Genomic DNA, 14,625 nt, shown 5'->3' with positions numbered 1-14,625 from the left:
AGCTGAACGTCTCCATTGTGTCTCTGACCAGTTTTGCTATGTGTGAAGGGGCGTTACCATGGAGCAATATGACGTTGTGTTGCCTTTCTCCATACTCTGGTCGTTTTTTTTCGTAATGCTCGATTTAAATCGATCATTTGCTGTTGGCAGCTATCAGTGCTGACCGTTTCAACATATTTCAGCAGCTCATAATAGATGGCACCCTTCTGATCCCACCTAACATAGAGCAATGTCTTCTTTCCAAAGCGATTTGGTCTTGCAGTGGATGTCGATAGTTTGCCTGGATTCACCCATGATTTATGACGCTTAAGATTCCCAAAATATATCCATTTGTCATTGCCTCTCACTATTCGATGGATAAACTCTTTTGTATCTGGCGAGCAGCATTTCACAAGTGGTGTTTCCATTTGCATGCTGTCTTTCGTTCAGTTCACGTGGAAGCCATTTTTCCCACTTTTTGCACCTTTCCTATACCTTTCAACCGAAGAGAAACGGCTTTCTGCGTCACATTCAGTTGTTCCGCGAGTTCCTGCTGAGTCTGAGTATCATCTACATCCAATAAGGCCTGCAATTCGTTGTCTTCGAACTTTTTCGGTGGTTTCCTGCGATCGTCGTTTCTCACGTCAAAATCACCACGTTTGAATTTTTTGAACCGCTCGGAACACTGTGTTTTTCCAAGATCATTGAGCCGTGCAGCGGCTCGCGTTGGTGCCGTGTGTAGGTTTCTGCCAGACCGTATCGTTTAGTTGGCATGGTTGCGTTATTTGTCTTCTTCTCGCGTTCACTGGCGCCACTTGGTTTCGTAAGCGTTGCCTGTCCGCTAGGGGCAGCAGCGGCGCTTATCGATATGTAGTTCGGCTGCCCCATCTTTGGGGCGACCTCGTGCTTCTTCTGTGTGGTGTGAGGGGGGAGTTCGGTTGGGGACGCAGGAGCAGCTAGGTCCTAGCAGAGCGACAGCACGCCAGGACCGCTGGCGGCTTGGATGGACTGCCGTATCGATGGGCAGTGCTCACGAGGGTGCACGACCTCGTCGACACCGGTCCTGCGTGTTTAAGTTGAGTAAAGTGCAATTCACGTAGAGAAACCTCCACCATTGTGAAATGTCGCGTTTCTCCAGTGACTTGGGTTCGTGTAGCTGCTCGTAGTGTCGCCGAGGCGAAGAGCAGCGAGTGGAGTACCTGTGGAAGGAGGATCAGCCTTCCAGAGCTTCTAATCACTATTTACTATTTTCAGCTTCTTACATTGTTCAACCAGCGGTATTTTCTTTGTTGTGGCCGTTAACGCCCCCGTTACCTGCCGTTGGGGTTAGTGTATGTCACGGCAGTGTACATTCCCTCGCCTTTCCGCCGCTGTCCGGTGAAGCGTGTAAGTTTGACAGCTTCTTGATTGTAGGTTGTGTGGCGTTCTTCTACCTTATTGGTAGCCATTCCTTCTTGTTCCGGAAGCTCTAAGCACAGTATTCTTCGGGCGGAGCCCAGACCGCCGGTTCCGGCTTTGGCGTGATTTTACATCCTGCATTTGTTTTGTTGGATGTCAGGTAGCCTCACCAAGATTATCATTAGTCGCTCGTTAGACTGCCAATAGTCCGAGTTGCCATTTTGTGATTTGAATGCAACTCTTGCCTGCCTTTCTCTTTGGTCGCGAAAGTGTTTTTGGTGTGACCTACTCAGAGGTCGATTCCTGGAGCACCGTCTGTCACTGGCCCTTCTGTTTCATTTTATTATTGTATTATTAAGTTACCACAATTTGTCTCACCTGTTTGGTGATCTGTTGTTTACTTTTTTAATTAACTTTTTCTATGCCATTCACCGTTTCACAGTATATTTGTTAAATATTTTGATAAATACCATTTTGGCGTGAAAGGCCTTCAGCTGTGATTGTGGTTACTTGCAACCACATCGGCTTGTTTTCGAAAATTATTGGCTGTCTGTATTTTATGTATACTTGTTTAATTTTTTTTATAATTGCCACTATGGCGTGAAAGGCCTTCAGCTGTGATGGTGTTTACTTGCTTTAAAATTCTGACTGCGACTACACTGGCTTGTCTCCAAAATTATTGGCTGTCTGTATTTTATATACTTGCTAAATTTTAAATAATTGCCATTTTTCGCGTTACAGTCATTCAGCCGTGACTGTGGCTACGTGCCTTGGAAGTCTGATTGCGACCTCATTGGCTTGCTTTCAAAAATTATTTATTAAAATAAATCAGCGAAATTACAAAGCAAACCAATAGTAATTTATTCGGGCCCCGTTCACAGTCGAAACCCAATCCTTCCTTACTTAATTACCAGGTTTCATTCGTGTTCGTCGAAGGCTTCAACAAGTATTGGGTGCGATTCTGCAGCAATTTTCTTCAAATGATGACAATACCAATACTATCCACAACCCGTAGTTCCCCTAGGCACAGAATTCGACATGTTTACGGGTTTCGAACAGATACCGATACATGGAACTTGGTTCAAATGGTTCAAATGGCTCTGAGCACTATGGGAATTAACATCTGAGGACATCAGTGCCCTAGAACTGAACTACTTAAACCTGACTAACTTGAGGACATCGCACACATCCATGCCCGAGGCGGGATTCGAACCTGCGACCGTAGCGGTCGCGCGATTCCAGACTGAAGCGCCTAGAACCGCTCGGCCACACCGGCCGGTTATGGAACTTGGGTGACTGTGTGTTGACATTCGTCGTCAGTCGTTACAGGAAGGTGATGACGCTGCAGACGCGGTCTCACGGGCCCGACACCGACGGTTATCACCATCTACACTCCTGGAAATGGAAAAAAGAACACATTGACACCGGTGTGTCAGACCCACCATACTTGCTCCAGACACTGCGAGAGGGCTGTACAAGCAATGATCACACGCACGGCACAGCGGACACACCAGGAACCACGGTGTTGGCCGTCGAATGGCGCTAGCTGCGCAGCATTTGTGCACCGCCGCCGTTAGTGTCAGCCAGTTTGCCGTGGCATACGGAGCTCCATCGCAGTCTTTAACACTGGTAGCATGCCGCGACAGCGTGGACGTGAACCGTATGTGCAGTTGACGGACTTTGAGCGAGGGCGTAAAGCGGGCATGCGGGAGGCCGGGTGGACGGACCGCCGAATTGCTCAACACGTGGGGCGTGAGGTCTCCACAGTACATCGATGTTGTCGCCAGTGGTCGGCGGAAGGTGCACGTGCCCGTCGACCTGGGACCGGACCGCAGCGACGCACGGATGCACGTCAAGACCGTAGGATCCTACGCAGTGCCGTAGGGGACCGCACCGCCACTTCCCAGCAAATTAGGGACACTGATGCTCCTGGGGTATCGGCGAGGACCATTCGCAACCGTCTCCATGAAGCTGGGCTACGGTCCCGCACACCGTTAGGCTGTCTTCCGCTCACGCCCCAACATCGTGCAGGCCACCTCCAGTGGTGTCGCGACAGGCGTGAATGGAGGGACGAATGGAGACGTGTCGTCTTCAGCGATGAGACTCGCTTCTGCCTTGGTGCCAATGATGGTCGTATGCGTGTTTGGCGCCGCGCAGGTGAGCGCCACAATCAGGACTGCATACGACCGAGGCACACAGGGCCAATACCCAGCATCATGGTGTGGGGAGCGATCTCCTACACTGGCCGTACACCTCTGGTCATCGTCGAGGGGACACTGAATAGTGCACGGTAAATCCAAACCGTCATCGAACCAATCGTTGTACCATTCCTAGACCGGCAAGGGAACTTGCTGTTCCAACAGGACAATGCACGTCCGCATGTATCCCGTGCCACCCAACGTGCTCTAGAAGGTGTAAGTCAACTACCCTGGCCAGCAAGATCTCCGAATCTCTCCCCCATTGAGCATGTTTGGGACTGGATGAAGCGTCGTCTCACGCGGTCTGCACGTCCAGCACGAACGCTGGTCCAACTGAGCCGCCAGGTGGAAATGGCATGGCAAGCCGTTCCACAGGACTACATCCAGCATCTCTACGATCGTCTCCATGGGAGAATAGCAGCCTGCATTGCTGCGAAAGGTGGATATACACGTACTAGTGCCGACATTGTGCATGCTCTGTTGCCTGTGTCTATGTGCCTGTGGTTCTGTCAGTGTGATCATGTGATGTATGTGACCCCAGGAATGTGTCAATAAAGTTTCCCCTTCCTGGGACAATGAATTCACGGTGTTCTTATTTCAATTTCCAGGAGTGTATAAGGAAATTCCGGTTTCATACTTCTACACTTGTTACGTACTGACTCGCTCCGTGACACGATGCCACGGAATCGCATACATGAGAGCGTGCAGCGCGAGGCGAGGCTGGCTGGCTACGTACCTACGACGGTGAGCTGGACGGTGTAGGAGCGGGTGGGCGCGTGCCGGAAGTCGACGCGGCAGCGGTAGGCGCCCTCGTCTCGCAGGCGCACGTCCTCCAGCACCAGCTCCGCCGGCGAAGGCGTCGTCCGGAAGAAGGCGCGCGGCCCGAAGGCGTCCGGGGACGACCAGTGCGACGCGTGGCTCAGGGGCCGCCCGCGCACGTCGAAGCTGCGGGAGGGCGCAGGCGAGCAGTCAGCGGGAAAGGGGGCGTGCCGAGCAGCAGCAGGTGGCGCTGACTCTGCCGCCGCTACTGCTGTGCACTTCACAGGTTTACTAGCAAACTTACTCAACTACACTGCCGGAAAGACGATGTCGAATTTGATCCAGTGCCACTTGAGAGATAGTAGATGTACTAATGATGGTTTCAACTTCATCCGCCAACGGAGTAGGGGCATAGCTACCAGAGCTTCATCGGTGTCTACCTTTAGCAGGGAATGCTAACAGCCAGAAGGCTCTGTAACCTTCATACGTGTGAAGCAAGCAGTCAACTACGCCACATTCATGCACTCGTGCTTTCTGTTGCTAAATGAGTGAGTTTTAAAGGGGTCAAATTGTGGCCTTCTGAGTGGCGGGATGGTCCTTTCGGAGAATTGCTACACAAGTTGGACAAGCTGCATCACACCCACAGAAGAGGTTCCGGACGTCCACGCTGCACAGACAATGGCTAGGATCGTCCTATTGTAAAGGCAGCAGTGGTAGATCGTACGGTTATCACAGATCGGATAAGAGGGCATGTGAGCCCAGATATGTCTACAGGAACTGTTGAGCAGTGGGAAGAGCGAGACACTCACCTCTAGCCGTCTTCCATTCACGCCACAGCATCGACGTGCACGGATCGACTGTTGCCTTCAGAGGATCACTAGGAAGGTGGAATGACGCAGCGTGGCCCTCAGCGATGAAAGCAGTTTCTGCCTGCACACGAGTGATGGTCGTTTGTCTGTACGACATAGACCTGGTGAGCGCTGCGTCATAAGAGTGCATTCGTCCAAAACACACTGGCCCTGTCCCAGGCCTCATGCCTTCTCCAGAAGTTGGACCATTACGGAATACGGGGAGTACCTCCCAATACGGCTGTAATCTGGGGTCTGAGTGGAGTACTGTCAAGTGGGGGGTGCCCCAGGGATCAGTGTTGGGACCACTCCTGTTCCTCATTTATATGCATTCAAGTATTATGGGTAACTCTAAAATATTTCTGTTTGCTGAAGACACTAGATTGGTAGTAAAGGATGTGTACAACATTGTCTTGGTTTCAAATAGTGCATACATGACCTAGAAAATAAACTAACGCTAAATCACCATGCCACAGGGCTCTGGTGGAGCTAGGAGGAAGCAATAGGGTGTAGCTAGTGTGGGTCCCTGGCCACTCAGGGGTCTGTGGCATTGAACAAGCCGATAGATTGGCTAGGATAGGGGCAAAAACTCCATTTATTGGACCGGAACCTGTCTTGACAATCACCAAGGGTATGATCAAATTAGAACTATGGAACTGGCTTAGGAAACAGCACGTAGGATACTGGACGAAGGTCCATAAACAAAAACATGGTAAGGTAATGATGCCCAAGCCATGTTTTTAAAGAATCTCTGTAATCCTGGGATTGAACAGGAAAGAGATCAAACTCATGACTGGACTAATGACCAGCCATGGGAACATCGGAAAACGCCTACACACGATGTGTATAATGGAAGAGGACCCTAAATGTGGGATCTGTGATGAGGGTGAAGAAAAAGCATCACACCTAATTTTTGAATGCATTGCTTTGGAGAGTAAAAGATACAGAATCTTCGGGACAACTAAACCTGAAGAAATTGTGTGTAACAAATAACTGGTAGAGGGACTCCTTGCACTATTCAAGGGCACTGGTTGGCTTTACTAGATATACAGAGAGCGATACCACACAATAAACCTAGTTTAGTTGCGGGCAGTGGCGGGTTAGACCTAAGCTGTTTTAGCTCACCTGTTAAAATCAAATCAAATCAAGGCTAAATCACAGTAAAACTCAGTTTTTACGTTTTATAACACACAATTCAGCAAAACCTGACGTTTTAATTACACAGAATGGGTTTATGATTAGTGAAACTGAAAAGTTCGATTTTCTAGGTGTTCAGATAGATAGTAAGCTGTCGTGGAAAGTCCACGTTCAGGATCTTGTTCAGAGTTCTAATACTGCCGTTTTTACTATTCGAACGGTATCAGAACTGAGTGATCGTTCGACACGAAAATTAGTTTACTTTGCTTATTTTCATTCGCTTATGTCGTATAAGAGGAATTTGTTAACATCGAGTATAGATTTAAATGTCAGGAAGTCGTTTCTGAAAGTATTTGTATGGAGTGTAGCCATGTATGGAAGTGAAACATGGACGATAAATAGTATGGACAGGAAGAGAATAGAAGCTTTCGAAATGTGGTGCTACAGAAGAATGTTGAAGATTAGATGGGTAGATCACATAACTAATGAGGACGTATTGAATAGAATAGGGGAGAAGAGGAGTTTGTGGCACAACTTGACAAGAAGAAGGGACCGGTTGGTAGGGCATGTTCTGAGGCATCAAGGGATCACAAATTTAGCATTGGAGGGCAGCGTGGAGGATAAAAATCGTAGAGAGAGACCAAGAAATGAATACAGTAAACAGATTCAGAAGGATGTAGGTTGCAGTAGGTACTGGGAGATGAAGAAACTTGCACAGGATAGAGTAGCATGGAGAGCTGCATCAAACCAGTCTCAGGACTGAAGACCACAACAACAACAACATGTCATATGGTATTATATTTTGGGGTAACTCTTCCCATTCTAAAAGGATATTTTTGGCTCAGAAACGAGCGGTTCGGGCAATAAGTGATTCACTAACCTCCTGTCGACCCCTATTCACGAGTCTGGCTGTTTTGACATTGGCCTCTAAATACATATACACATATATATTCCTTACTGTCATAAGCAGCTTTCACTCGGTCAATACTCGGCAGAAATCAAACCTGCATTTGTATCGGACTTCCTTATCTCTTGTGCAAAAAGGTGTGCAATATACTGCTGCATCCATTTTCAATAAGCTACGACTGGAATTCAAAAATCTTAGCAGTGAGTCACGCGCATTTCAAATCGAAACTGGAGAGTTTCCTCATGGGTCACTGTCGAGAATTTCCTTGAAAAATTAAGCTGATTCTTATTGTATTGTTGATTGCGTTTACTTAAACTTATAGACTGACTTTTTCGGGCTCATAAACATTTATTTTTATCTGTCATTACTTTTATGTTGTAATTTCATGTACTGACACGTTCCGTGACCTTGGAGATTTGCTCTTGAATTTGCTCCTACGGAACTTCACGTGTAAATAAAAATAAAATAAAATGGTCTGAGGTGAGATAAACTACAACTCTCGTTCACTTTGGTGTTTCTGGAGGCGACGCCAACCCTTACTCGGTATATGCAGAGTGCTGTTAGACCCGGTTAGTGTAACAGGAAGGTGATGTGTTGTTTCAACACGATAATGCTCACCCACAATTTAACAGTGAAACTCAACGTGCTGTGCTAGACGTGTAACAAATTCCCTGTCTAGCACGATCTCCGGAATGGTCTCCAATAGAGTACGTGCGGAACATGATGGGGCAAGAAGTGACTCGTGACTTGTCCACCAAAAGCTCTTAAAGAACTACGTGAACAAGATGAGTAGGTGTGGCATAACATGTCCCAGGACAGTATTTGCCATCGATACAATCGACTGGATGCCAGAGTCAACACCTACTTTGCCGCCCATGGAGGCTACATCGCTTACTAATATGGGTGTTTCACCGTGTGTCAATACCTGGTACGTTAGACCTACTTCTGCTATTGATCCGTAAATGTAACATTCTGTTGCGACACTAAATCTTGGGTGAATTCTAAACCTCGAAAAGGTTTTATTAATTTTTTTCCAGCAGTGTATACGACAAGTATGCTTCCTTTAACACCAGAGAAGAAAGAAAGAAATCTACACATTCACTAAGTGAATAATTAACCCTGTGGAGCATGAATTTCACTGCAGTGGACAACTGTTAATTGTCAATTCTCTGGCGTTTTCAATCAATCAAATGCATGCAGGACACACCACCAGTAGGGAGTGCGCACTGCAGTGAACGGTGTGCATTTGGAGCCTCAGGACTGATTGGAAATGCCAAAGAAGCGACCATTAACATCTTTCTACTGCAGTGGACGCTATGCGCCACAGGGTTAAAACAGTTCATGAATCTCAAAGACGCTGCACTTTGGACATGTTAATGATGCCCCACGCCTGAAAATCATATTACTTACAAGCAGAATCGGAACAGAATCAGTCAAGCTGTGAGAAATGCAGATCTCAGGCATGCGCATACATCAACCAATAATAGAAATAGACCAGCTGGCCTACAGGAAGGCAAGCGTGGTCTTGTTATACGCAAAGCAAAAGCTGTCCCAGCTGATGAACAGACCACCACTTCACACTATCTCCAACCACAACTGAAGCACAAACGAAGATCTGTAGCCACAAAAAATTCTATCTAAAGCATGTTACTTGCAACACAGTCAAACTCACCATCATGCCTATCAGAATGGCATGAACTGGTGACCATGGCAACACAGTGCAAATTATGCTTACTATTGGCTCACTATTGCTCACTTAACCGATTTCCATGAGGCTGGAAACAGGGAATAATTAAGCCGCTACTTAAAAAGGACTTTGGAAGATCATTCTCCAATTACTGACCTACTTGTATTATTCCTTGCTATCCAAGGCCCCATATTATATAGTCCACGACCAGCTAAGAAGTTACCTAACTAACATCTACTAGACGATTACCAATCAGGCCTCTGTAAATATCGCAACACAGCATCTGCCTTAATAAAGATAACAGATGACCTGAATCTTGCCATCGATGCACAAAAGGAGACTATCATGCGCTTCTTAGACGTGAGCAAAGCCTTTGACAGTCGCGACCTCGACATTCTACTTGCCAAACTTAGCAGCCTAAATTTCTCGACAAGTGCAGTTCAGTGTTTATGCTCATAACTGACGTCTCGTCAGCAAAGCTTCATGACAGGCACCATGGAGGTACAATGGAGGCTTGTAGTATTAGGCGTCCCCCAGGGTTCGGTGTTCGGTCCTATACTCTTTTCACTACACGCAAATGATGAGTCATCAGTTTTGTCGGACAGCAAATTGATGTTGTATCTAAGTGCAAGACCAACAAACTTGAAAAAGGCTATCGGGAATCTAAGTACTGCCCCATGTACACCATCTAAATGGGCGCAGGATATGTGGTTAAAGCTCAATCCAGACGAAACCCAAGCAGTATTGGTTGGTCATTCTAGGCCCATTTGCCCGAAATTTTCGGAATTCCTGCCATCTTTAACCCTAAAGGGGATAAATATCAACTTCCCTCCTTCAGCACAGAGACTGCTAATAATAACAGATGAAAATCTAAATTCGGCTGAGCATATAACAGCAGTGTGCAAGAAGGCATCAGCATATTTCCATACCCTACAAAAATATAGAAGAAACCCCTTATCTCTTGACCTGAAAAAGAACTTCCAGTAATTGATTACAGTGATGTTATCCTGCAAGGTCTTTCTCAGGAAAGCCGATGTCGGCTGGAACTGGTTGCGAGTGCCTGTGTTCATTGTACATGTGATGTCCGACACTTTGATCACATTTTAGCATCATATCCTGGCTGTTGCTGACAAGTGCAGAGATTTCCATATTCTCTGCCTCTTCTATTGTCTCACGAATGACTACTATACATGTATCCCCTCAATTTCAACGTTTTTGTTCAACATGGCAGAAGCACACGATCCCATCGGAGCTAAATTCATTCTGTACTGCCCCATCGTTCAGTTACTTTCTCGAAGTGTTTCTTAGTAGCAGGAACCCGACTCTTAAGTAACCTCTGGCATTATATTAGACAACTGTACAAGATTTCCAGCTTCAGAACACAGTTAATGACATATATACTAAAGCAACAATAATGGTTACCATTGTCCCTGTACACACTTGTTACCCATGCACATCACTCTTTGCAGTCTGATCTTCCTCATATCCAGTCTTTTTAGCCGAAGCAGTTCCTTATGTTCGTTTCCTCATAACTCGCTATAGCAGGTAAAATCTATTTTGTATACATATAAATTCCTCTTATGTCTACCATTATCATCCTCATTATTATTATTTCTTTTCTTTCTCAGACGTTATGTCTGGTTTAAAATGGAAAGTGACTCAGACCTTGATCCTCCTTTCCACTGTATGGTATATGTTACATTGCATTTAGTAACTTTTGGGTAATTGAACATGTATCAATAATTACAGATTTCTGTATTGCGTTGATGTACTGATGGATATTGCGTAGTATGACTCCTGTAGTTTATAGTACAATTGGTACAATGTCAACTTTATCCTGATGCCACATGTCCTTGACTTCCTCAGCCAGTTGGATGTATTTTTCAATTTTTTTCTCCCGTTTTCTTCTGTACATTTGTTGTATTGGGTATGGATATTTCGATTAGTTCTGTTAATGTCTTCTTTTTATTGGTGAGTATGATGTCAGGTTTGTTATGTGATGTTGTTTAATCTGTTATAATGGTTCTGTTCCAGTATAATTAGTATTCATCATTCTCCAGTACATTTTGTGGTGCATACTTGCATGTGGGAACATGTTGTTTTATTAGTTTATGTTATACGGCAAGTTGTTGATGTATTATTTTTGCTACATTCTCATGTCTTCTGGTGTATTCTGTATTTGGTAGTATTGTACATCCGAGTGTGATGTAATCTACTGTTTCTACTTGTTGTTTGCAAAGTCTGCATTTATCTGTTGTGATATTGGGATCTTTAATAATGTGCTTGCTGTAATATCTGGCGTTTATTGTTAGATCATGTATTGCAATCATGAATCCTTCCGTCTCACTGTATATATTGCCTTTTCTTTGTCATGTGTTGGATACGTCTTGATTGATGTGTGGCTGTGTTAAATGATACGGGTGCTTGTCCGCAGCTCGTGGTCGTGCGGTAGCGTTCTCGCTTCCCGCGCCAGGGATCCCGGGTTCGATTCCCGGCGGGGCCAGGGATTTTCTCTGCCTCGTGATGACTGGGTGTTGTGTGATGTCCTTAGGTTAGTTACGTTTAAGTAGTTCTAAGTTCTAGGGGACTGATGACCATAGATGTTAAGTCCTATAGTGCTCAGAGCCATTTGATACGGGTGCTTGCCATGTAGTGTTTTCTTCATTTATAATTTTGTTCTGTGTTGTATGTGTCATTAATTTCTGTGTAATTACTGAAGTTAATATTTTGTGTATTGTTGGTAGGCATGTTATGGGCCGATATTTAGCTTGGTTTGCTGTGTCTGCTTGATCTTTAGGTTTCATATAAGTTATTCCATGTGTGAGTGTATCAGGGAATGTGTATTGGTCTGCGATGTAACTGTTAAATAATTTAGTTAGATTTGAATGTGTTGAGGTGAACTTCTTTAGCCAGAAATTTGCTATTTTATCTTTCTCAGGGGTTTTCCAATTGTGCATAGAATTAATTGCTCGGGTGACTTCATGTTGCAAAATTATCACTTCAGGCATTTGTGGTATCATCTTGTATGTGTCTGCTTTTGCTTGTATCCACCGTGCATGCCTGTTACGTTGTACCGGGTTTGACCATATGTTGCTCCAGAAGTGTTCCGTGTCTGTTATGTTTGGTGGATTGTCTATTTTAATGTTTGTGTTATCTATTGTCTGGTAAAATTTCTTTTGGCTTGTGTTGAATGTTTGGTTTTGTTTCCTTCTATTTTCACTCTTTTTGTATCTCCTCAGTCGTTTGGCCAATGCTTGTAATTTCTGCTTCTTTTATCTAATTGCTCTATCGCTTCTTATTGTGAGATTTTACCTAACCCTTTTCGTTTTTTGTCTGATATTTCGTTTCTTATATATTGTGTTAGCTGTCCGATGTCTTTTCTCAGTTTTTCTATTCTGATCTGTAGCCTGTGTTGCCATGCTGGTTTCGTGGGTTTCTTCTGTGTGTTAGTTGGTTCTGATCTCTGTCTAGTGTGTATATTTAGTGTAGTGAGTGCTCCTATATAAACCAGTAGTTGTAACTCTTCCATAGTTGTGTTTTCATTTATTTTGTTGTGTGTGATTGTGTTGATAGTTTTTATTGTTGTTTCGACTTGTGGGTTATTTTGTGGTCTATGCAAGAATGATCTAATGTCTGTATTTGTGTCTTTGTATTCTATATATATCAGCAGAAATTTTTCTTATATATCTAACATGTGTGTCACTTCGTGTTCTATTTGTGCCTGTTCTGGTGGCTGTCTTAAGATTTCGTTTTCCTCTGATGGTTTAATTGATGCGTGTTGTTCTTTGTTTGTTTGCTCTGGGATGTTTGAGTCCATTACTGTATTTTCTTCTTCTTCTGATTGCACATTATTTTGTTCCAGTATTTGTTGTACTTGTTGTTTGATGTTTTCTAATTCTGACTGGGGTATCCTGTTATTTTTTATTATTACACGGATCTGATCAGCTAGTCGTTGTTCTGTTAAAAATTTTAATTCTGGGTATATGTTGTGTATACTTGTGATGGTTCCTAAGTTTGTTACTTAGTAATAACAGAACATGAGGAGGTGTCGGTTAACTTCATCTGACCATCTCATCCTCTGTCTTTGTTTTCCTTCTAGAGTGCTTGCAGGAAGCATATCCTGCAAAACACCTCTATTTGGATTTAAATCATTTTCCGTGTGGCCAGCAGTGTCGTTACCATTGTGGTCGGGCATAGGGTTCAAGTGTCATTCCCGATCATGACAGCGCTTGTCCGAGGCTTCATTAGTTCTGTCCTGAACCAACTAATCTCACTAAAACGGGGATTAGCCCTATTAGTGGTTTGTTCTTTTCGTCGCCTTTTACTACTGGCAGAACATACCGAAGGCCTATTCTTTTCCCGGGCCTCCACAGAGTTTATTATTACTATTACTATTACTGGCACCAGCTCTCTCTCTCTCTTTCTCTATTCGTTTGGTCAGTCCCCATGTTCCGTTAGCCCATGAACTGAAGTACATTAATTTCTTCTTTCCTGTACTTACTACCGTAGGCTTTCCACATTGGAACAATTACTTCTGTGATGCCATCCAACCATCTCTTCCTCTGACGTCCTTCTCTTCTAGTACCTTCGATCTTCCCCAGCATTAGTGTTTTTCCAGTGAAACATGTCTTCTCATGATGTATCCAAAGAAGGTCAGCTTTTGTTTTGGTATCAGACCTTCCAGGGAGCACTCTGGTTTTATTTGCTCTAATATTGACTTATTCGTACTCTTTGCAGTCCATGGGACTCTTAGAAGTTTCCTCCAAATCCACAATTCAAAGGAGTCTATTCTTCGCCGTCCTGTTTTTCTAACTGTCCAGGTCTCACATCCATACATCACAAATTGAAAGACCATAGCCCTTACAATACGGATCTTTGTCTCCAAACTTGTATCTCTACTACTTAAGACCATATCAAGGCCTGACAGTACCTTTCTACCAAGCAGCAAGCATCTCCTGATTTCGTGGCTTCAGTAACCATCAGCAGAAATCAGGGAACTAAGATAACTGAATGTAGACACTACCTCCATTATTTCTCCTCCTGTATGCCAGCAGCTGAATTACTACAGATACTGCCAGTATTAAGTTTATTAGTTCATATTCAATATAATTTACTCACTCTGTCACCTCAGATACTCGTTTCATTTTACTACTAATGCTCATATTAAACTTGTTGCTTATTAAGTAACTATAATGCAAAAAAATGCTCCGTACATGCGAAAGCCTCGTCCAAAGTAAGGGAGGGGCTGACGGCCCTAATCAGGTCAGATTAAATAAATACATAAATAAAACACATCTGCATTTATGTACAGTATATGACAGAGGAGACAAGACACCCTTTTGTAATGCAGAATCGACCTTTAGATGACACTAGAGGCGGACCCGCCAGTACAAAAAGAGGCTGGGAGTATATTTTTGTCAGTAGAGCAGCAGAAACAACACAAGGAGTCGATGAGTTGAATGACTTCGAACGTTTAGTAGTGAGTGGATTTCACCTGAGTATCAAATCCATCAGGGACATTTCAGCCCTTCTAAAGCCATGACCGTTACGGTCGCAGGTTCGAATCCTGCCTCGGGCATGGATGTGTGTGGTATCCTTAGGTTAGTTAGATTTAAGTAGTTCTAAGTTCTAGGGGATTGATGACCTCAGCAGTTGAGTCCCATAGTGCTCGGAGCCATTTGAACCAACCTTCTAAAGCGGCGCAATGTCAAA

At 44.5% G+C, this 14,625-nt stretch overlaps 1 protein-coding gene across 1 annotated transcript in view; it reads right to left on the bottom strand.

Annotated features, from left to right (window-relative positions):
- LOC126315420 (nephrin-like) overlaps nt 1-14,625 on the bottom strand; it is a 478,744-nt gene that overhangs the window by 134,904 nt on the left and 329,215 nt on the right. Inside the window, exon 3 of the mRNA XM_049992703.1 lies at nt 4,312-4,520. Coding sequence (XP_049848660.1) covers nt 4,312-4,520 — 209 coding nt within the window. The remainder of the gene's footprint in view (nt 1-4,311; nt 4,521-14,625) is intronic.

This window comes from Schistocerca gregaria, chromosome 1 (genome assembly GCF_023897955.1).
Source record: "Schistocerca gregaria isolate iqSchGreg1 chromosome 1, iqSchGreg1.2, whole genome shotgun sequence".
Taxonomy (NCBI): domain Eukaryota; kingdom Metazoa; phylum Arthropoda; class Insecta; order Orthoptera; family Acrididae; genus Schistocerca; species Schistocerca gregaria.
The sequence above is the reverse complement of the archived record's forward strand: the minus strand, read 5'-3'. Positions and strand labels throughout refer to the sequence as shown.